Genomic DNA, 21,360 nt, shown 5'->3' on the forward strand with positions numbered 1-21,360 from the left:
GAAATAAAGTATGTATTAGTTTGAGAAAACATAAATAAAATCAAAGCTGAGATGAAAACATACACTTTAAAAAATTATGGGTAATTTAATAGAGTATGTGAGTTAAGAATTAATGTGTTTTATATTTAAAAATTAATTTATACATAATAATAAATTTAATTATATGATATGGGTTTGATTAAGTTTAAAATAATAATTTATTATCCAATCCGTTTATCATTAGATCTTAAACACTTAAAAAATTCTATCCAACATAATTGGGTCAGATTAGATTCCAAGTAGACTTATTCCAAACTATCCAAACATAATACAAATTAATGGTGAAAACCCACTACCACTTTTTTTTGTTAAAAAAAAAAACTTGTTATAGTTATGGAAATGTTTGAAAATCACCGATATCTATCAAAACCTATTAAAGAAAATAAGAAAACTAACATAAAAAGGAAAGTAAGAAAGAAAATATGTATTCTCTCCATCTCTTTTATCAAAATCAAACCAAATCTAAATTGATCCTAAGAGACATATACACTTGTTATGCCTAATTTTCATCATAAGAGAAACAAAAACAATTATTTTTAATAAAGTTTAGAATCAAATAAATAAAGTTAAAATTAAAAAATAAAAAAAAAGTTTAATAGAATTCATATGGACTTAATATATTTTATCCTAAATTATACTTTTGTCTGATTTGATAGAAAAAAATATATTTTAGTTTATAATAAATAATCTAAATTGAGATAAAAGAAAAAGGAGAGGTATTAACTTGTACATTCTAACTTATAATATAAAAATAAGTATAAGAGTAGGAGTAAAGTAATTTAAATTCATGAAGTTTTTGGAAATAATTATGTAATTATTTTCAATTTTCATTGTTAGGTAGATAAGTTGAAATGGACCGTAAAAGAGCGTGTGAATAATTTTTTTAATAAAAAAATGTATCAAATTTAAATTCAAAAAGACAATTTATTTTAAATTAGAGAAAAAAAATCAGTTACACTTGAAACAGATTCCTCGTAACTGAGTTCCACTTACGGCATCGAACTCAACTTGGTTTGACCCTATGCAACGCTAAAAAAATCCTCTTTTGTCGCAGTTTTTTCGACAATTGCCTCTTTCATATTTTTTTTCGCTGCATTTTAGCGCGTAAATACCTAAATCCTCAGCGGCAACGTAAAAGCTTCAGTTTTTGTATCAATTCGAGTGATCCAATTGCACTATTCCTTAATTGCAACCTCAAAAAAATCTAGGGTTTTTATCGTAAAAAGTAGAAAGTATAGCTACCCTTTTCTTCCATTCTGATCCTGCGCCTCAACAAATTCAAATTCATTCAGGAGTTCGCGCAGAGAATCAATGGGTCGCTCTCGTGGGAATTTTCACCACGCCGACGAGGACCCCAACCAGAGGTTTTTTTTTTCTTCCTTTTCTTTTTATCTTTATCTGATTACACTTAATGGTTTTACTCCTTCGTCCAAATGCAAGTCTCGTTGTGAGAGAAAGGATGCCAATTGCAGTTGAATTTTGTTGTTTTGCTGAATGTGTTTAATTGATCACATGCATTAAAATGCTATGCTTATTTTTCACTTTGATGCTCAACTAAATCTCTTTTGGTTTCCCCTTGTGTTTTCTCTGTTTAATTTTGTTTGGTTGTGTAGGTCAAGGAGAAAAAAGAATGCTGCCAGTGGAGAGAATTCAGAATCTGGAGCTGCAGGTAAGTTTTCCATCTCTCTGCAGTTTTTGAACAATTTTGATCCTATACAATATACTACGAAATTATAGGATTTTTTGGTATTTGAGAAATGGTGGGGGAAGTAGGAGAGAGGGAGAAGAAATAGGTGAGAAATGAAAAGGTGGGGTTGTTTGATCGTGTGGAAATAGGTGGGGAGACCCGCACCTTTTATTTTTTTACTGATATGTGCAGAAATTGCAGTAACTGTGTTTCGGTCACTGATAATCATTATCAATGGGACATAATCGATTATCATTTATCAGTGCTATTTTACATATGAACGTAATTGTTTTATGATTCATAATCAATTATCAATGATAATTGATTATGAATTCTTCAAAACTGGGTGACATTGTGTGATCTATGTATCCAATCTCACTTAGTTGCTGTAAAATGAGATAATCTCGACCATCTTCATGTATGTACAACATATTGACAATGAATATATTATGATGTATTTATTTTAACCACTAAAAGTTTGTAACTATGGTGTATTATAGATGTAACTTTTAAATTATTTTGTCAACATCCATCAAATACAAAGTTTTACTCATCTCTCAATGCACACACTGGATAATCTTTTGCTGAAGATATTATGTAAGTGTGGCCCGGAATTTCTTTTTCCACTTATAATGAAGGAAACAAGGAGAAAGGTTGGGATTTATTGAAGTCGTGCTGGAAGGCATGTGGAATGTCTGTTAGGTTAAAGAAACCAACTAATTATTTTTCACACACAAAAATTTATAGAAGTAACCATTACTTGGACCTTAAATTTCCTTGTTGATCTTGATCATGTATATGGATGTTTGAAAATAAAATTTTACTGGTTTTCATGTGAACCAGGCCAAGGAGCAGGTGAAGGGAAAAAGGCTCTGTACCACTGCAATTATTGTAATAAAGATATAACAGGAAAAATCCGTATTAAGTGTGCCATGTGCCCAGATTTTGACTTGTGTATAGAGTGCTTTTCTGTTGGAGCTGAGGTGACACCTCATAAAAGCAGCCACCCTTACAGGGTTATGGTCAGTAAACATTAATCTCAAATGTTTTCATTTTAATGTTTAGTTAATTTAAAGCTTTTGTTACAGAGAAAGTTTTGTTATTTTTCCCGCCAGACTGCTAATTGAGCAGTCTGACTGTCTCTGGTCAATTGCAGGATTAATCACTTAATTTACATTGGAAATTTGTTCTGAAATTGTTTTGTTACCTTATGAAAAATCTGATTCATATTTGTGAGAATTTATGTTTAAGTGAATCTGTCCCAAGCTGTTGAGAAAATTGTGTTACTGCTAGTTTTGCGAATAGTGTTGTTCTTATGATGGTTTGCTTTATGTGATTCTATTTTGACAGGATAATTTGTCTTTCCCTCTTATTTGCCCAGACTGGAATGCAGATGATGAAATCTTGCTTCTAGAGGTACTTCAAATTTATTTCCCAGGAGTAATGGTGACTAGTGGTTCAAAACTGTAAAGCATGTGTTCCGAGAAGAAAGCTCTTACTTATATCTGATCTTTTGAGCAATAATTTTTTGGTTTTAGGGAATTGAAATGTATGGCTTGGGAAACTGGACAGAAGTTGCTGAGCATGTTGGAACCAAAAACAAAGAGTCATGCATAGAACACTATAGGAATGTATACCTGAACTCCCCGTTCTTTCCTGTTCCGGTATGATGGGCATCAAATGAAGCTGCAACGAATGCTTTTTATTATATTTATTTTATGGTATTTACATCCTGACCTGTCTTATTTTCTAGGACATGTCTCATGTTGTTGGGAAAAACAGAAAAGAACTTCTTGCCATGGCCAAAGGGCAGGGTGAAGACAAGAAAGGTTTGTCACAATCCATAGCATCACATGCATTAGTTTTTAACTTAATTTCACTTGCATAGTATGTTGTTATAAGCAGACATATCTCATTTACCATTTCTTTTGGATGACATGAGCTTGTTGGCTTTTACTTAAGTTTATGTCCAAATAATAATAAACCTGGATGCCTGCTGCAGATTGTTTTAATATGAATGTACCTCATGATGCTGTTATTTGCATAAAATATTTTAGAAAAAGGAGAATAAGTTTACATCATATGTGGCTTCAGATTATTTTGCATGATTGACAGTTTTTTTTTTTGTTTTGGTGACATTTTTATAATCATTGGTCACTTGTGATTGGCACAGGAATTTCCATGGGGGATCTTAGTATAAAGGCAGAATCTTCCTTTTCTCCATCTAGAGCCAAGTAAAGCTGTCTTTTTTTATATCCTCTATCTTCCATGTCATCTCTATACCACATTCTTTGATGTTGATTTGTTGATTCAGGGTTGAAGATTCGCATAAAGCTGGCTCCTCTAATCGCTTGGCATCCGGTTTGAATTCAGGTATAGCAAAATAAGTTCATAGCTAATTTTAGCCTTTCTTGCATCAAGTTACCTGTGTTCATCTTCTTTGGATCTCTAACTTGTTTATATATTGCAGAGTCCGATGGCCCCTTGGGTAACACACATGCTGCAAACCAAAAGGCATCTAATGTGGGCCGTGGAAAAGGTGGTCCTGGAATCATTAAAATGGAAGGTGTGCATCTTTATTTTTGGTCCTGAACCCCAATTGAATTCTATCCTTTGGACTTTCACTTCCATAGAAAATTTAAAAAACCAACTTCTTGGAATAATACCTTATACTTTTATTCCTATAAAAAAAGAGGTGAAGGATTTGTGTGTTTTTGCATGATTTTTCAACCTTAGCAATAAATTAAATTTGAGGAAATGTCGCAATTCTTCTATACTCGTTACTAGTATAACTAAAACAGATTTTGTGAATGCTGGCTGTGGTAAGGTAAAGGGGGAGCAGCTTCTTGCTTTGAACTCTTGACACTTTTATATCTTTTCCTCACTGACATTAGCTAACCTATCCACCATGCATATTCTTTGAGGAAATTACTGACACTGTTCTGTATCAAACTTTGTAATTCCCGTCATTGGCAGATTCTCAACTAGACAGAGATTTTGGAGGAAAAAAGCCTACTTCCTCTGGAAATGAAGGTCCTTCTTTAGTAGAATCGAGTGGTTATAACGCCAAAAGGCAGGAATTTGATCCTGAATATGATAATGACGCTGAACAACTACTCGCTGAAATGGAATTTAAGGACACTGACACTGATGATGAGCGAGAGCTGAAACTACGGGTGTTGCGTTTCTATGCAAAAAGGTAAACAACCAATTTATTTTTATATTTTTCTCTTTCTGAATCATTTACAGTCTACCATTAAGAGTAATGACATTATCAGGGTATTGGCTTAGCATTGCTCACCTCATCTTTAAATTGAAAAATGTTGCAGGCTTGATGAAAGAAAGCGTAGGAAGGATTTCATACTTGAAAGAAATTTGTTATACCCAAATCCATTTGAGAAGGATTTAACACCTGAGGAGAAGACAATATGTCGGAAGTATGACTTATTCATGCGCTTTCATACTAAGGAGGAGCATGAGGAGTTGCTTAGAACCGTTATCTCTGAACATAGAACCCGTAAAAGACTTCAAGAGCTTAAGGTTTGAGACATGGATGGCTTTAAATTATTATTGACATTTACCTTTATTCTCTATGTTGGAAAAATATAAGCTTTTTGGGGGAGCATTTTGTTATCTTCATTTCCTTTCTGGATTTTTTTCATGTGGTTGCATGTAGGTAGAAACTGCTAGAGATGGACATTTTACTGCTTGTGGAGATTAGGAAAATTTTCATACTAATCAGTCTGGTTATACCATTTTTGAGGTGTCTTACGAGCATCTAAAGTTGAAGCATTCAAATTAACCTATCCTAGTATTAGACAAAGTTGCAAGAATTGTTTGCCTTAGTATATCAAATCTTAGATTTGTATATTGAATGGAAATGGATGTTTGTTTATACCACTGCTGATATAGATTATATGATGTGCATACTGCATGCACAAATCAAGCAATTAACACTAATTCTCACATTTGTAACACATGGTTTTGCAGGAAGCCCGGGCTGCTGGTTGCCGCAATTCAGCTGAAGCTGATAGATATCTGGCGCAAAAGAGAAGAAGGGAAGCTGAAGAAAGTGGTTGTAGGACAAAAGAAAGTGCTCAGGGCGGCCCAAGCAATCAAGGGGTTCCTAATGCATTGATGTCTCCAGACTCTGCTGGCAAGGATTTGAGTGGAAGACCTGCAGGGCCTGCTACTTCTAGTTCTGTCAATGAAATGGATGTGACGGGATACTATGGGGCAGATTTACTTTCTGAACCGGTAAGCATGCAGTCCTTCCTCCTTCCCCCTCCAAATCTTCTTAAATTAGATTCCTTGTGACTGTGGTGTGACTCTGATAGTTAAATGCTGCTGCTATTTTTCTGCTGAGATGAGAAATTGCTGCTGAAAATCTTACATTGACCAATGATCTGACTAAAATAGTGCATATAAGTGTGTGCAGGGGGGGGGGGGGGGACCCTCACCTTTCTTTTGAGCTAGTGGTATTGAGCCGCCTGTTATCGGATTAATTGTAGATGTTCAATCATATAAACTTTACACTTGAGATCTTTAGTGTAAGGGGTGGAGATATCACATGGGCTAGTTGAGTTAGTTCAAACCCAAATTCTAAGAATTACTTAAGCGTATATAGTACTGATTTGTTTTTGTTTTTGGATATTATACATTGTCTTTGGCAAGTTTGCCTTTTAATATATATATATATATATATAATACAGTTCATTGATTTTCTAAAATCATCTATATTTTCCTTGGCAGGAGAAACGTTTATGCTGTGAGCTAAGGTTGCCTCCAGCCATGTATCTAAAGATGCAAGAACAACTGTCTCTGCAAATACTTGCCGGCACTGTCGCTGCAAAATCTGATGCTCATCAATTGTTCAAGATGGATGCCATGAAAATTGACAGGGTGTATGATATGCTCATTAAAAAGGGGATTGGTTCCCCCTGAGGCCTCCCTTGTTTCTGATGTGTCTTTTCATAGAATATTCTCTTCTAGCTTCCCATAATCGAAATAAATTAATCTTGTTTAACAAGGTTGATATAAATTTTGAATTGCTGTATCAAGCTTTAGTAATGGGCTGAGTTAGATAAAGGACAGACTATACACACAAGTTAAACATGATTCAATCTCACGTCTCTTATGCTTCTCTCCCTACCCAACTGACCATCTCCATGAACGTGGTTGCATTTGTATGGAGTGGATAGATATGGGAAGCTAATATTAATTTATTATGTATTATTATGTAGACAAGGTCAAGGTGTTGATGCAAAAATTGGAAATGTAGACTCAAAATTTGTTTATTCAAACTTCTGTATTTCTCCTGAGTTTCTACAGCACTCTAATATTTAGGGTACTAATAATACCCTTGATGGCTAGTTGCACATTTATTGGCTACTTTATCTTACACTGTAGGTTTAATTGTGTTTGCAATCTTTTTAGTTTTTATGCCTGATTTTAGCTCATTTTTTTTAAGCCAAATAATTTTTATTTTTAAAATTAAATGAAGTTGGTCTTACCATTCTCTAGATATTCAATTTTTTTTATCCAAATACTTGGTGGTTTATGATAAATCTGAGATATGTAACAATTCTAGAGGTTTAAAAAAACAAAGTTTGACTTTGATAAAGTATTTTATAATGTGAGATTAGGGCATTAAGAGGAAAAACTTGAGATTCTTTTTAGTTTATTTGGTGTAATTTGATGTTTTAATTTAATGAATTGAGTAGAAAAAGATTTCAATAATGTGTAAATTTCGAGCAAAAAATAAGTTTTTAATGATTTTGGAAAAAAAAGTTAACAGAAAAAATAAATTTACTTAATTTTAAAAATAACGAAATTTGATCAGAATTTTTTATATGACAAATTAAACCTTATGTACTTTAAGCAACTAGTTCAAGTCTGACCGTCGAAATGAGTAAGTCCGCTTTCCAAACCACACGAGAATTTTATCTACATTCTTTAATTTATTGCTTGTACAGTGTATAGTGTATACTATATAGGTGTTTAGATTTTGTTCCGTGTGTTAAAAGTTTGTGGCATATAAAAATTACACATGACACTCATGGTTTAAGGAAATTATAAATATATATATATATATATATATATATATATATATATATATATATATATATATATATATATATATATATATATATATATATATATTTTAAAATCTACACGTTTCTCCTGAATTTTAAAAAAATACATATGATTTTCTTCTATTTTTAAAACTTATAGGAACCTCCTAATTGTTGTCTAAACATTTGATGGTAACAAATTATAAATTTTGACAATTTTGATTAAAAGAGACTAAAATATATTTTTTGTTCTCATAAATATGAAAATGTTTGAAATTCATCATTGCGAAAAAAATAATCTATTTTTTGTATTTGTAAAATTTAAATTTGGTTTCTTGATATAAAAAAATAAAAAATTTGACACTTTCTACAATAACATAAATATAAATATAAATTTGGATGTACGTAAACCTAGTTCTGAATATATAATTAATGTAAAAAAAGTAAAAATTTGACATTTCCAATATACATGTAGATTCAGATGTATTTATACTTAATTTCAAGTCAAAAAGTAACATTTAAATTTTGTGATGATGTAAAATAGATAAAAAAAGTTTAGGTACCGATTTTGAACATTTTCATATTTATGAAGAGAAAAAATATATTTTAACCTTTTTTTAATTAAAATTATTAATGTACATTATTTGTTAGTGTCAACTGCTTATATGATGTTTAGGGAATTTGTTTAGGTTTTAAAATAGAATTTCTTTAAATTTCAAAAGATGCATATGTAATTTTTTTAAATAAAAAAATATATAAATTTTTCAAAAGGAGAAAAGACATTTGAAATTTTTTTACGTAAAATTTGAAGAGCCATGCATTGAAATACTGAAAGTTAATACTAATCGAATATTTCTATTTATCTGATTGAATACCCACTTAATAGTGTAACTTGTCACAGTAAAAGTGAACGTGGTTTTGTAATATTAGGACTTTGAAGTTCGAATCATTCTAAAGGTTTCGCGTAATTATTATTCTCGACCCGATGGTGAACCTTAGTTTTTAGCATGTGAGAAGATCCGGTTAAAGGTAAAAGCATACAAGGGAATAGCAAAAAACAAGCTTAAATTAATGCTAGAGTAAGTAACTTGGATAATGCATAAATAAACTATAATAAAAAACAACAAAACAAGAAAAAGAAATGTAAAGGATTCACAGCATGCAAATCACATTAAAGCATTTTCCTTGTATATTGAATGTTATAGAAATTGACAAGGGTTGATGACAAAGGTGTGAGCTGCACACTTTGAAAAGATAAACTTTTAAACCCTGAAAGAGGTGATTGTTGCAAAAGGCCTCCTTGTTGAGATAGCGTTTGGTATAAAAAAGGATTTCATTTTCTTAAGAAAGTGACATAAGAATAAAAATATCTTTTGGAGATAAGATTTTTGAAAAGGTTAATTTGTGAATGAGTGGTAATGAGAATAAAAGTTCCTCTTGATAATTATCTGTAAATTTATTAAACTTGTTCACGGTAATTAGCTATAAATATTTTTTTTATAAAACTACTCAGGAATCTTATTTTTGAAAAGGTAGTTTAATTGACAATGAATTTTTTTTGCGTAAAATATATTTGGGATTCCAGTAAATTTTGAAAAGTAATAATTTCGTCCTCATAAAAAAATTATATTAATTTGATTTCAGTAAAAATAAAACTGATAACTCTATTAGATGATAATCTAATGTGACTAACAAATTTACATGTAATTTAATTATAAATAAATTAAATAAATTCCAATGGTTAAAACCCTCAAAATGAATTAAACAATTTTTCCAACTAAAATCCCTCAAAATTACATCTGAAATTGCATGTATTAATTGGCTTGTGGCTCAATTGGCCCTAGGCCAAACTAACCCCCCAAATGAATTAAATAATTTACAGTGGTTAAAACCCTAAAAATAAATTAAACAATTTTTTGCAACCAAAATCCCCCAAAAGTTACAATTTTTCGTCATTTCTTGAACGATCTTCTTGCACTTTTTAGTTAGATTAAAGAAAAAGATAAAATAACAATGAGTTTTGATGTGTTCTGAGTATGCTTCGAAAGATGGAGAGAAAGTAATTAAGCTAATTAACATCTAACATAATTACCATTGAAAACCACCAAAAATGTTTTATTTGTATAATGACTAAATTAATACAGAAATTTTTATAAGGACGAGATTAATACTTTTCAATTTTGACAGGTACGCTAATCATATTTTACCCAAAATTTTCCTGTCATACGCTACATCAAGGGTTAATTTCATAACAATGAGATAAAACATATCTTAATCAAGACAATAAAATAAAATAAAAAATACTATCACACCCTTAATGCACTAACTCATGAAAACCATCCATAAAGACCACTTGAATTTTTTACTAAGTCAACTTAATCATGGAATCTCAATAATTTTTTCTTGCAATTTCATTCCTACATGTCAATTCAAAAGTCACTTTAGATCCTAACTAGTTCAAATTGAACCAAGTCACCAAAGCAAATAAAGCTCTACTTACACCTATTACCCCCCATTTACAAGAAAAAAGAGGCTTTATTTAAGAAAATCAAGTGCCTTAGCCTTACCACTTGGACGACAAACACACATTTGGTTAAAACATTCATCCCCTCTTAAATTGAGATAGAAAAATCTAGACATGGCGGAAGATTTTGTAATTCTGTAATCCTGTAAGTTTCATGGTCAAAAGCCCATACTGCTGAAAATCATAAATTACAAATTTTAATCATGGGCTAACTCTACGATATGCAGTTTCAACTGATATGTGCAGTTGCGCATTTACCAACCCATGACTTAACATGGAGCCTAAATTATATATATTAATATCATCCTATAGAAGTTGATCTCATGAACCCAAAAACCATAAGCTATAATGCTATACACTACTATTATCCTTAAGTCAGAAACTTGAAAATCATTATCATGCTGCATATATAATTACCTCAGGGCTTCATTTTGTTTTATATACAAGTTGATTTCCACCTTCAGGTATAATCAGTAGGAGAGCAAAAAATTCCCCATTTAGCTCTATCATATATTCATCATGCAACTTGTATTGCTTCTGCTGCATTGAGTTTTGGTTCAGAACAGTTAAAATCTTCCCCACTATCCTCATCATCATTGTCAGTATCAATGTCAACATCATCATTGTCAGTGTCACTGTCACTGCCTCCACCTGAGTTCTTATCCTTGTGTTCATTTAAGGCCAGAAGTGTCTTCACAGCCTTGTCAGCTTCGTCGTCATCACAGCCACCACCAGAGTTGTTATCCTTGTCTTCATGAATGACATAGAGTGGCTCCCTCAAGGTTATTCCCTTCTTATTTTCCAGGTCAAGAGGTGCTTCCAAACCAGATAATTCTGGCTCAACCTTCTTAGCAACTTCAACTTTGGCAATTGTTGATGGTTTACTTTTTAATATTGCAGAGCCATCAGACATAGATGCATCTACCACTGCAGAATTAGCTGACATCCTGATACCACCAGAGTTGTTATCCTTGTCTTCATGAATGGCATAGAGTGGCTCCCTCAAAGTTATTCCCTTCTTATTTTCCAGGTCAACAGGTGCTTCCAAACCAGATAATTCTGGCTCAACCTTCTTAGCAACTTCAACTTTGGCAATTGTCGATGCTTTACTTTCTAATATTGCAGAGCAATCAGACATAGATGCATCTACCGCTGCAGAATTAGCTGACATCCTGATACTGGACCTGACATTTGAAGATAAATAGCTGCAAATGTCAGGCTTTCCCTGTATATCAACCCACCTGTTATTGATCCAATCCCGTGAAATCCGAATGTTCTTCTTCTCGACCTTTAGGAACCTCTCTTCGCCTAAAGAGAAAATCATAGTACCAACTATGAGATATCTAACTGTCGTGCGAGCGAGGGGGGCCAAAAAAACAACAATTCACAAACTGAGCCAGTGAACTATAGCACAAAAAAAAAATGTATACATCTTACCAGGGGTATAAACCTGCAGGATTCCATCTCCACTGACATTAACTGCAGTTATGACACCTTCCCACCATCCATCACACCACCATGCATCCACTGGTGCTCCAATTTCAAAAGTATGACCTGTATTATATTCAGGAGGGCATGGTCGTACTGTTAAGCGGCCTGAACATCGCATTCCCAATTTGCCAGGAGCTGCCACTCTAGACGCAGGGACCCATTCCTACAAAGTGTGAACAACTGGGCTGAGAACCATACTCTTCCCTAGCTTCACCAAAAGGGCTCAATAGACAATTAAGGAGATGATTGGACTTCTAAGTCCAAAAATAACCACAATCAGTATTTCTACAACGTTAGAAAAAAATAGATAGATAGAATAAAGAGAAAATAAACCTAAGGCATTGCATACCTCTAGTTTCTGTGGTCCATCTATTTCCAGCAAATCATCATACTGGACCTTCAGCAACCTCGGAGACATACTCAAGATTTTACATCTAAACCAGCATCCTCTGATGCCACTATCTTGACAGAGAACCTCTATCTTTGCACCGACCTGAAAAGACAGTTGAGGCTTTGGTCCAATAACCTTAATACCCATTGTTTTTCTCGATAGTTTTAATTTTAAACTAGGGTATTTTGGTTCACATTTTGCCATTTCTTTCGTAGGAAGAGAGATTTGCAGACCAGAAAAACCCTTTTCAAGTACATGATCCTTAGAACTTCTAACCCTCTTATTGCTGGACCTTAAAGGATCATCTTGAGTGAAGTTCTCATCATCATCTGTGTGCGATTTTTCGAACTTTGCTTTTCTCTTGGAGTGAGTAGAACTATTCAAACTAGAAACAACAGATTGGTTACTATATCCACGCAACTTTGTAAGTGCAAAGGGCTTAAGCTTATTGTTTTTAAACTGCCTAAAGCACATATGGATCTCAGATAAAGAGGTATGAGACACAGCAGCTAGGTATTTCTCATAATGCTTAGGAGTCAAAACTGTTGCAGGACCATTGACACACTCAGCACTAATCACCTGCACATGAGGTGTGATGAAAACCTCTCCCTCTTGCAGCTTCAGCTGTGCAATCACATGCTTAACTTCCTGACCACGGTGAAACCACCGTACCTTCACTTTCTTTTGTCTCTTCTTGTCTTCATACATATCTTCCAAGTAACCAAGATAGTGGTTTTCTTCTTCAGCCATAATGTATACAAATGAATGAACCTAAATTTTAGAAGAAATATCTTGAGAATAATAAAAATTAAACCCCTCCAAAAACAGAAAAAGTAAATGATACAAAGAAAGTGGCAAAAAATTGGTATAATGGAAAATGAAATAATTTTCTCACATTTATGGTTGTTCCATTCCTGCAAAACCCTGAGTAGTGCTTCAGCTGTTTAGCACAAAACCAAGAAAAGCCTGACCATTCAATATCTGAACTTTGGAATTTTAGTTTCCTAGAAATCTGCAGTACAAAAAACAAAGGCATGGTGAATAAATCGCATAAAGATAGAAAGGGTTTATACAGAGATGAATTTAATTACTTGCCATTTTCATACCATTTTATCAGGTAAAATTCTATTATTGACATTGATCCCAGGCGTTAAAGTCTTGAGAGATTCATCGGCTTGTGCTGAATGTTCTAGCTGTACACCTGTCACAGAAAGATTATGGTTGCTCAAAATGTTTTCTTTCCATAACTACAGTAAAAGCTGTTAAAGAATCGGTCAATCAAGTTTTGGCGAAATAAGGACAAGACAAACAACAAAAATAAACACTGGATGAAAAAAGGATTCGTCACAAAAAAAACAGTAATTCAGTTTGGCATCAAAAGGTCTAAACCATTTTATTTGGACTAAAGGATCACTAAAATAACCACATTAAGATGTTGGCATCTAACTGCAATTCAGTTGTAATGTTAGTTAACCTTTGGTTCCTCTTGGCAACAATTTTAAACTATTGGTCTTCTCAGTATTTGTACCGACATACAATACACTTCATACTGTATAAGACATCCATCTTACCTTCTAGGAACAACCAATGTGAATAAGCAGGGCATATCAAGAAGAAAAGGATTAAACCATAATCTTCATTGCTAATAAAAGGTTCTCATGCATTTTGAACCTCAGAATAGGCTTGTAAACAAATATGAAATGCAATGGAATAGCATGAAGTGTCAAGTTCATTAACATCAATTAAAATTCTTTTTTTACCAAGAAAAAGTTGTTCTTAAAACTGATTCAGGAAACAGATTGACATCAATTACCCAACACAATACCTTACTCATCTTCATAGACACATATAACTCGAGACAAAAAAAAACCTCACCAATTGATCAAAGGACATCTTAAAAAATCTTTCTTGCTATGTAAAATTAATACAGGCACACATCCAAATGAAAAGAGAAATAATGCAAGGGTGGCTATGTGAGGACCCCATCAATATTCCATATGGGGCTTGGGAAGGGACAAATGTATGCAGCCTTACCCCAATGACAGGAGAGGCTGCTTTTACAACTACTATAGTATAGTATTACCCACGGTTGCCAGATAGCAACCCTACCAATGCATCACAGCTCGAGCAAAAATAAAATAAGAAAAGAAGAAAATCAATAGGTTTCAATGGAGATTGCTAATCAATCCGCAGAACATGATCACACCATGCATAGTGCTTTGATCTTAAAACAAAATAGGAACAAAATAAAAATGGACAAATCCATAGATCTAAAACACAAACAGATCACAAAAATCAGTGTTGCACTGAGGGGAAAAGGAAATAAATCAAATTGAACAGTATGCAGTTCTTCAAGCACTAAACTAGCCCAAAAAAACATCTCTGTTCTCTCTCAGCAATCTCTGTTCTTTACTATTAGTGTGGCAGAAATATCAAAGAAGCAAAGGCATGTAACATTAAATACTAAACAAAATCTGGTCAAAAGAACTTGTTAAACCAATGATTTAGTGGCATTTGTAAGTTCCTTTTTTATGTGGGAGTGGGGGGCAGGTCGGTAAGGAGGGAAGTTCGGCCTAGGGCAAATTGAGCCACAAGCCCATTAATACATGCAATTTCGGGTGATGTAATGCAAGAATTGCTTCTTTATTTTTTTTTCCTGTAGTGATTTTAATGTGAACCCCAATTGTATTTAGTCACGTAAATAGCACGCGATTTTCAGTGGCTATCGGTCAAAGTTTTAGACAAGACTAGTATTCTTTGGGCCGAGCCTAGTATTATACAGAGTAGTTAATAGAGCACTATAGCAGCATTGTCGTGTTGTGGGATGGCTCCACTCCTTGGAACCAAGTCATGTCATGCCTGGCTGTCACAGGTGTAGCGGTGCAAATCGCAGCAGTTGGCGACCTTTGCAGCCACTATTTCAAATATGGGGTCGAAGACTATTTTGCCACCAACTGAATGCTGTTTCAAGCTTTTATAGTGGGTAAAATTGGAAAATCAGACAATTTGAAGATGACTTGTTTTAGGTTTCTCTTACATTCGTTTGTGTGCCCCTGCAAGTGTAAGCCCTAGACTCTGTAGAACTCTTTTCCACACTCCCCCGCGAGTTTACACCATGGCTCATTGTTGCATGCTTCCGTGCAGCACTTTTCTGGCCAATTTCCGGCATCCAGACTCTGTTCTCACTGGTTCTCAAATATCCATCCCTTTTCCGACCAATTCTGGGTGATTTCTTCACTGTTGTGGCCTATTCACAATCAACATTTCATAAAACCAACTGCTCTCTTTCTTCTCTATTCTGTCTTGAATCTCTAAAAGAAAGGCAAAACACCAATGACTTCTTTTTAATTTTAGGTACTTTTTTCTTTATTTTTCAGCATATATACTGTTAGGATATAAGGAGAAGGGAAAGTTAGTTAACATAGTTAGACTATCAATAAGTTAGTTACTACAGTTAGGATATTGATTAGATAGTTAGATAGAGGGGTTTATTAGATATAAATAGGGGAAGAAGGATAGGAAAGAGGGAGATCCTATCATTTGTAGATTGAGCATTAGCTCTTTGTGAAAGGAAAACCCTTGGAGCAGAGTTTTCTCTCCTATTTTCTGTTCTTTTCTTACTAGCCAATAAAATCCTTTCTTTTCTTTTTCATTTTAATTCTTGGTTCCTAACAATTGGTCTGACCTGCCGAATCCGAGTTGCACAATGGAGACCAGAGTGAGCGCTTTGGAGAAATTGGCCAGCAAGCATGATTATAGACCTAAAAACAGACATGGATCTCATAAAAGAAAGATTGCTGGACATGAGGCAAATCAAGGAATTACTTCTTGAATTCAAGAAAGGAAAGACACCTTCAGATGGTAGGAAAAACTCAGTCAACAGAGACACGAAGCTGGAAGAGAACAATGACAATAACTGGTCTAATGAGGACAATGAGGAAGAGGGACCCAATTCTTGTGGGTTGCACCATCATTCTTGCAAAATTGGCATTTCAGAGTTGAAGCATGGAACGACTAAAAAGTTCAAAAAACATTCTTGAGGTTAAAAGGGAGGCAAGCATGGAGGAGCGGCCCTCTGAAATCAAGATCAAGAAAACCATTGATGGAATTAAAGAGATCAAACAGATGCTACAATTGCTGATCAAGAAAAAGGGCATCAGTCTTGAGTTTGAAAAAGAGAACTAACAACCCATGCAGACAGTATCGACTTTGCAGTTGAGTGCGTGAGTAACAAAGTCACGGCAAGACAGTGATTCAGTAAAAGTCCTTAAGGGTTCGGCCAATGAGAGAATTGGCACCCATTGTGGGGCGGAGCTTGGTGTCAAAGACAAAGACTCGAAAACCATTGATGCCGGGGTGGTAGAGGAGATCAGGGTGGAAGAGACTGAGAATTTGCAGCAGAAAATGCAAGAACAAGAAGGGGATTTCTCAATTATCATCAAAGAACCTCATTCTTAGGTAGTAAATGTCATAGAAGTAGAGGGTGATAATGGTTTCTTTATGAAATCCACAACCATGGAAATTGGGATTAAACGGAGACTGATTGCGCCTACACCACCACCAGACCCGCCAGATGCAAGCTCACATATGACCCTTAATGGGTTGTCATCAGAAGAGCTACAACTTCTCAAGAAGAGGGATGGGTCTTCTTTGTTGACAAAGCTAAGGAATTTTGGCACGTCAGCCAAACCGCTAGACACCACACCACTTGCAACAACTAGTACATCATTGTCTAAGATGCTAAGGGCAATAGAGTCACTAAAGGGAAAGTGGAACTACTTTGCAGCAGTTGCGATGAGAAGCAAAATCCAAAGCTAGAAGCTACTCATTTGGAAAAGGCCAAAGAACTTTATACCAGAGTTCTGATTCAGCATTCTTCTAATTTATATGCTGCCATGGTGCTGAGGTAGTCTTAGTGGAAAAGGACCATTTTGATGTGTCAAAGGATATCCTTACACAGGTTCAAGAAGCTGCCAGTGGTAGTGTTTTTGTCTAGATGCCTGATGTGAGGATAAATCTGGTGCATGTTTATTTTGCCCAGGGGAATTTTACTTTGGCGGTGAAATTATATCAAAACTACTTGCAAAATTTTTATTATGACGCAGACTCTCAAATACTTCTTTATTTAGCTCGTACACATTATGAGGCTGAGCAATGGCAAGACTGTAAAAAAAACTCTAGTGAGGGCCATGCATTTGGCACCCTTGAACTAAACTTTAAGGTTTGATGCCAGAGGTTGCAATGCAAAAGTTTTCAGCATCAACACTACAAAAGGCAAAGAGGATTGAAGATGAGGTGAGAGCAACTGTTGCTGAGCTGCAAAATGTTGTTCGTGTATTTAGTCAGTTTTTTGCTACTTCCAACCTACATATTCATGGGTTTGATGGGGAAAAAATTGACACTCATGTTGGATACTGCAACCACTTACTTTCGGTTGCTAAAGTTCATCTTGAAGCAGCTGAGCGTGAAGAGCAGCAAGTATGACAGAGACAAGAACTTGCTCGTCAGGTTGAATTGGCTAAGGAAGCCCGACAAAAGGCTGAAGAGCAAAGGAAATTTCAGATGAAAAGGAGAAAACTTGAGGAAGTGTGTCATTTCAGTTTTCAAATTCCAACCTTGAGGGCAAGGTTGAATTTTAGGAGGGGTGTATTGTTAGGATATAAGGAGAAGGGAAAGTTAGTTAACATATTTAGACCATTAATAAGTTAGTAACTACAGTTAGGATATTGATTAGTTAGTTAAAGGGTTAATTAGTTAGATAAAGGGGTTTATTAGATATAAATAGGGGAAGAAGGATTGGAGAGAGGGAGATCTTATCATTTGTAGATCGAGCATTAGCTCTTTGTGAAAGGAAAAATCCTTTGTGAAGGGGAAACCCTTGGAGGAGAGTTTTCTCTCCTATTTTTTGTTCTTTTCTCACTAGTCAATAAAATCCTTTCTTTTCTTTCTCTTTTCAATTCTTGGTTCCTAACATATACATGAGTAGTATAAATTTATGCTTAGGGTTTAGGGTTCAAAATAATGATCGTCCCGTTATCCCTCTATAGCATTTTTGGGGTCGGCCACTCCGCGTTGCTATTTGGGATCGGCTACTATGGTATTATACAAGTAAACCAAGAATAAAAATATGAGTGGTTTCTCAACTCTAGAATCCTAGTTATTTTATCATTACCTCAATCATCCTCATTCTGTCACAACTCACAAGGCTCATGCTTTTTTTCCGCCTGTTTTGCTTCATAATGGTGGCAGGCCATAAGGCCTGATTATGTCTCTAGACCATGTCATGTGCAACTATAATGTAATATCATAATGTATTAAATAAAATACCTGATAACTCATGTTTCCAAGAAAGGAAAAAGAATGATTATTTGATTGCTAAAGTAATGTGCAGTTTTATATATAACATTAGCAAAATGACAGGCCAGAAATCAGAATAACAAACCATTCACAGCTACTCACATTTATTGACTTACCATGGAAACAACGACAAATACTAACATAGTGATTATTAATCATCCATAATAACATATTAGAGAGAAAATAAAATAGCATATAAATTTCATATGATTGCACTTAAGTTAACACAAATAAAATATTTGATACGGTAGTGACACTAAATTAAAATAAACCAATTTACTCTATTACAATAAATCATAAAAAATCTGATTTCCAAAAAAAAAATTCACCTATCAATGTAAATCCTCAATATGAAAGTCCAGAGACAACATTCCATGAATAAGGTGCGTGTAAATACAACTTTCATGTAAGTGGTAATGCAGGCAAGAATGATGTAAACTGTATGGTTCACACTGCACAGACTTGACCAAATTCCTAGAAAAGATAAACTCACAGGAAGTATAGTTACGCAATTAATCAGTACAAATCTTATAGCATTCAAGATAAAACACAAAACAACCGTTTAGGGCTGACAATTAACGACAACCAAGCCTTACTCCATTAGGTGCAGACAAAAACCATCATGATAAAATCCTATTGAGCCAAAAACCATGCACACGATAACATTCAGCACATGCATCCATAATTAACGTCACAAAAAACAAATCACCCAAAACATGAAATATACAAAATTGCACGCTGAAAACCAAACTACCTGCATATGGAGTGGAAAATTCGACGAGACCAAACAAATGAGCCAGTCAACGTGAAGATGCAGGCAAGAATGACAAACTATATAACTCACACAGCACAGACTTGACCAAATTCCTTGAAAAGACAAACTCATCACAGGAAGTACAGTTACACGATTAATAATAACAAGCCTTATAGCTTTCCAGTGTCAGCATACAAGACACCGGTTCATGACCAACAACTAACAACAAACAAGCATTATCACATTAGGCCGGGACAAGGTTTCTGAAATCGCAGTCACATTGATGTTGTGGTAATTGTTGACAAATGGGGCTAGCTCCAATTGCTATTATGGATATACCAAAAACCTCAAAGCTCTGGCCGAAATCAGTCGCAGATAATTTTTCCAAAACATTAGTTGGGCATAACAAACAACCCTCATGATAAAATTCCACAAGCCAAAACACCATGCACACAGTAGCAACATTCAGCACATGCATCCACAATCTAACACTTCATAAAACCAAACAAAACCACCCAAAAATACGAGGTATCAGAGTGAAAAGCCTAGCTACCTGCATGGTGCGACTGATTGCGTGAAACCAAACAAGTGAGCCAGTCCACAACCTCTCTCCTTGCCCTCCATTTGAAAGCATTGATGGGTTGTGTGGATCCATAAGCCTGCAAGAAATGGTCAGGGGCAACATACATCATGTGCCTCACACTCCTCTCAGTCCCCACAACAGCAAGCACCGAATTTCCCAAAGCATCCTTCAGGTAAAAGTGAATCACTCGGTTCCCACGCTCCTGGCATATCACCTGCTCCTCCCACGTCACAAAGACACCGCCACCGCCACCACCAGACATTCTCAAACCTACGACGGGTCGTTCCGAGACCAACACAAATTGGACTAGGAAAAATCCTAACACGCAACACTGCCCCCAAACTCAAACCATTCTACAACAAAAAAACCTGGAAAAAATATAAATAATAATTAAAAAAAATGAAGGCGCAAAGTAAAGGGGGATCAGGTTCTTAAGAGAAAGAGAGTGAGACGTCACCGTGAATTGAAGAGAGAGAGAGAGAGAGAGAGAGAGTGAGGTCCGAGGAAGCGGAAGTGAAGTCAAACAATGCTCGGGGAAGTGGGAAGAAAAAGAACACACAAACGTTAAAAAGCATTCATTGTGGTGTGTAACTGGGAGCGGGACGAGGTTTTTGTTTGTGTGACGAAACGAAAGCTGAGATTTTGCGAGGTGGGGCCAGGTGGGTTCAATGGAGAGGGTGAGAATGAGACGAAATGAGAAGACCCAGAGAGAAAAACAGAACAGAAGAGACTCTAAAGGAGTCGTGTCGAGGGTTCAATGTGTGGTTGGGTCCGTTTTATTGGGTAATGGGGCAGAGAGAAAGGGGTTTGGGTTGGAGCTGCTGCGGAGTGAGTGACCTTTTTTTCTCTTCTCTTCTTCTGTTTCTGTGCCATGTGGTGAATGAATCAATGGGGAGGGGAAGAGAGACGAAGAACCAAACCAAGAACCCCAGAGGGTATTATGGGAATTTCCTTTTTTTCTTTGAGGGATATTCCGGTGCTGCACATGCATTCTATTCACTGACACGTGGCGCCTCCCATGGCGCTGTGTGCGATACTATTTGACTACTCTACCCTCCTCCCTCGTCAAGCCCCATGCGGTTGTACTCTATCTTCTTCTATACCGTTACGAGGATAAATCTACTATACCTTCTTTTTTTTCATGATGAAATTTTAATTTATATTAGTTTTGTATTTGTCAAATGTTTTATGAATCTTATGCAAGAGTGATGGTCATTCGTAGAAAATTCTTGACGTTGAAAATCAAAAGAAACTCTAAAGGTGCGTGCATGTTTGAAAAACTCCTCAGAAAGTAAGAATCGCATTGATTTGGTTCCAAAATGTGAAAACTATAACAACTTGCTTTTAGTTAAACGTGAAAAGTTACATTAATGACGTCCAATTAAACATGTTAAGAATGATGGTATGTTAGTATCAAAATACTTTATGTGGGAAGGAGTGGATGAAAATGTACATATAAA

General features: G+C 35.1%; 2 protein-coding genes across 2 annotated transcripts; one reads left to right on the forward strand and one right to left on the reverse strand.

The window, feature by feature from the left end:
* Positions 1–995: 995 nt before the first annotated feature.
* On the forward strand, positions 996–7,047 carry LOC100811887 (transcriptional adapter ADA2b). Its single transcript, XM_003547237.5, has 13 exons — positions 996–1,403; positions 1,653–1,708; positions 2,570–2,748; positions 3,077–3,142; positions 3,265–3,390; positions 3,480–3,555; positions 3,900–3,960; positions 4,041–4,099; positions 4,197–4,292; positions 4,703–4,925; positions 5,056–5,266; positions 5,717–5,983; positions 6,479–7,047. Exons 1-13 carry the CDS (start codon positions 1,351–1,353, stop codon positions 6,668–6,670), a joined length of 1,665 nt encoding a protein of 554 aa, XP_003547285.1. The 5' UTR covers positions 996–1,350; the 3' UTR covers positions 6,671–7,047.
* A 3,407-nt stretch (positions 7,048–10,454) lies between these two features.
* LOC100812434 (uncharacterized) lies at positions 10,455–20,804 on the reverse strand. The gene is made up of 7 exons (XM_006597543.4): positions 20,358–20,804; positions 19,871–20,268; positions 13,313–13,407; positions 13,102–13,218; positions 12,165–12,977; positions 11,762–11,978; positions 10,455–11,632 (listed from the first exon to the last, which is right to left on the reverse strand). The coding sequence occupies exons 2-7, from the start codon at positions 20,160–20,162 to the stop codon at positions 10,842–10,844; spliced, it is 2,325 nt and encodes a 774-aa protein (XP_006597606.1). The 5' UTR covers positions 20,163–20,268; positions 20,358–20,804; the 3' UTR covers positions 10,455–10,841.
* Positions 20,805–21,360: the final 556 nt, after the last annotated feature.

The sequence above is a fragment of the Glycine max genome, chromosome 15 (genome assembly GCF_000004515.6).
Source record: "Glycine max cultivar Williams 82 chromosome 15, Glycine_max_v4.0, whole genome shotgun sequence".
Classification (NCBI taxonomy): domain Eukaryota; kingdom Viridiplantae; phylum Streptophyta; class Magnoliopsida; order Fabales; family Fabaceae; genus Glycine; species Glycine max.

What these genes read in the sequence shown, in the direction of transcription:
- LOC100811887 (XM_003547237.5), top strand. Translation starts at nt 1,351, where the DNA reads ATGGGTCGCTCTCGTGGGAATTTTCACCACGCCGACGAGGACCCCAAC. An exon ending in TTTTCTCCATCTAGAGCCAA is followed by an intron (nt 3,961 to 4,040) that starts GTAAAGCTGTCT and finishes TTGTTGATTCAG; the next exon opens with GGTTGAAGATTCGCATAAAG. An exon ending in TTGCGTTTCTATGCAAAAAG is followed by an intron (nt 4,926 to 5,055) that starts GTAAACAACCAA and finishes AAAATGTTGCAG; the next exon opens with GCTTGATGAAAGAAAGCGTA.
- LOC100812434 (XM_006597543.4), bottom strand. Translation starts at nt 20,162, where the DNA reads ATGTCTGGTGGTGGCGGTGGCGGTGTCTTTGTGACGTGGGAGGAGCAG. An exon ending in GGAATGGAACAACCATAAAT is followed by an intron (nt 12,978 to 13,101) that starts GTGAGAAAATTA and finishes TCTAAAATTTAG; the next exon opens with GTTCATTCATTTGTATACAT. An exon ending in ATGGACCACAGAAACTAGAG is followed by an intron (nt 11,979 to 12,164) that starts GTATGCAATGCC and finishes CACACTTTGTAG; the next exon opens with GAATGGGTCCCTGCGTCTAG.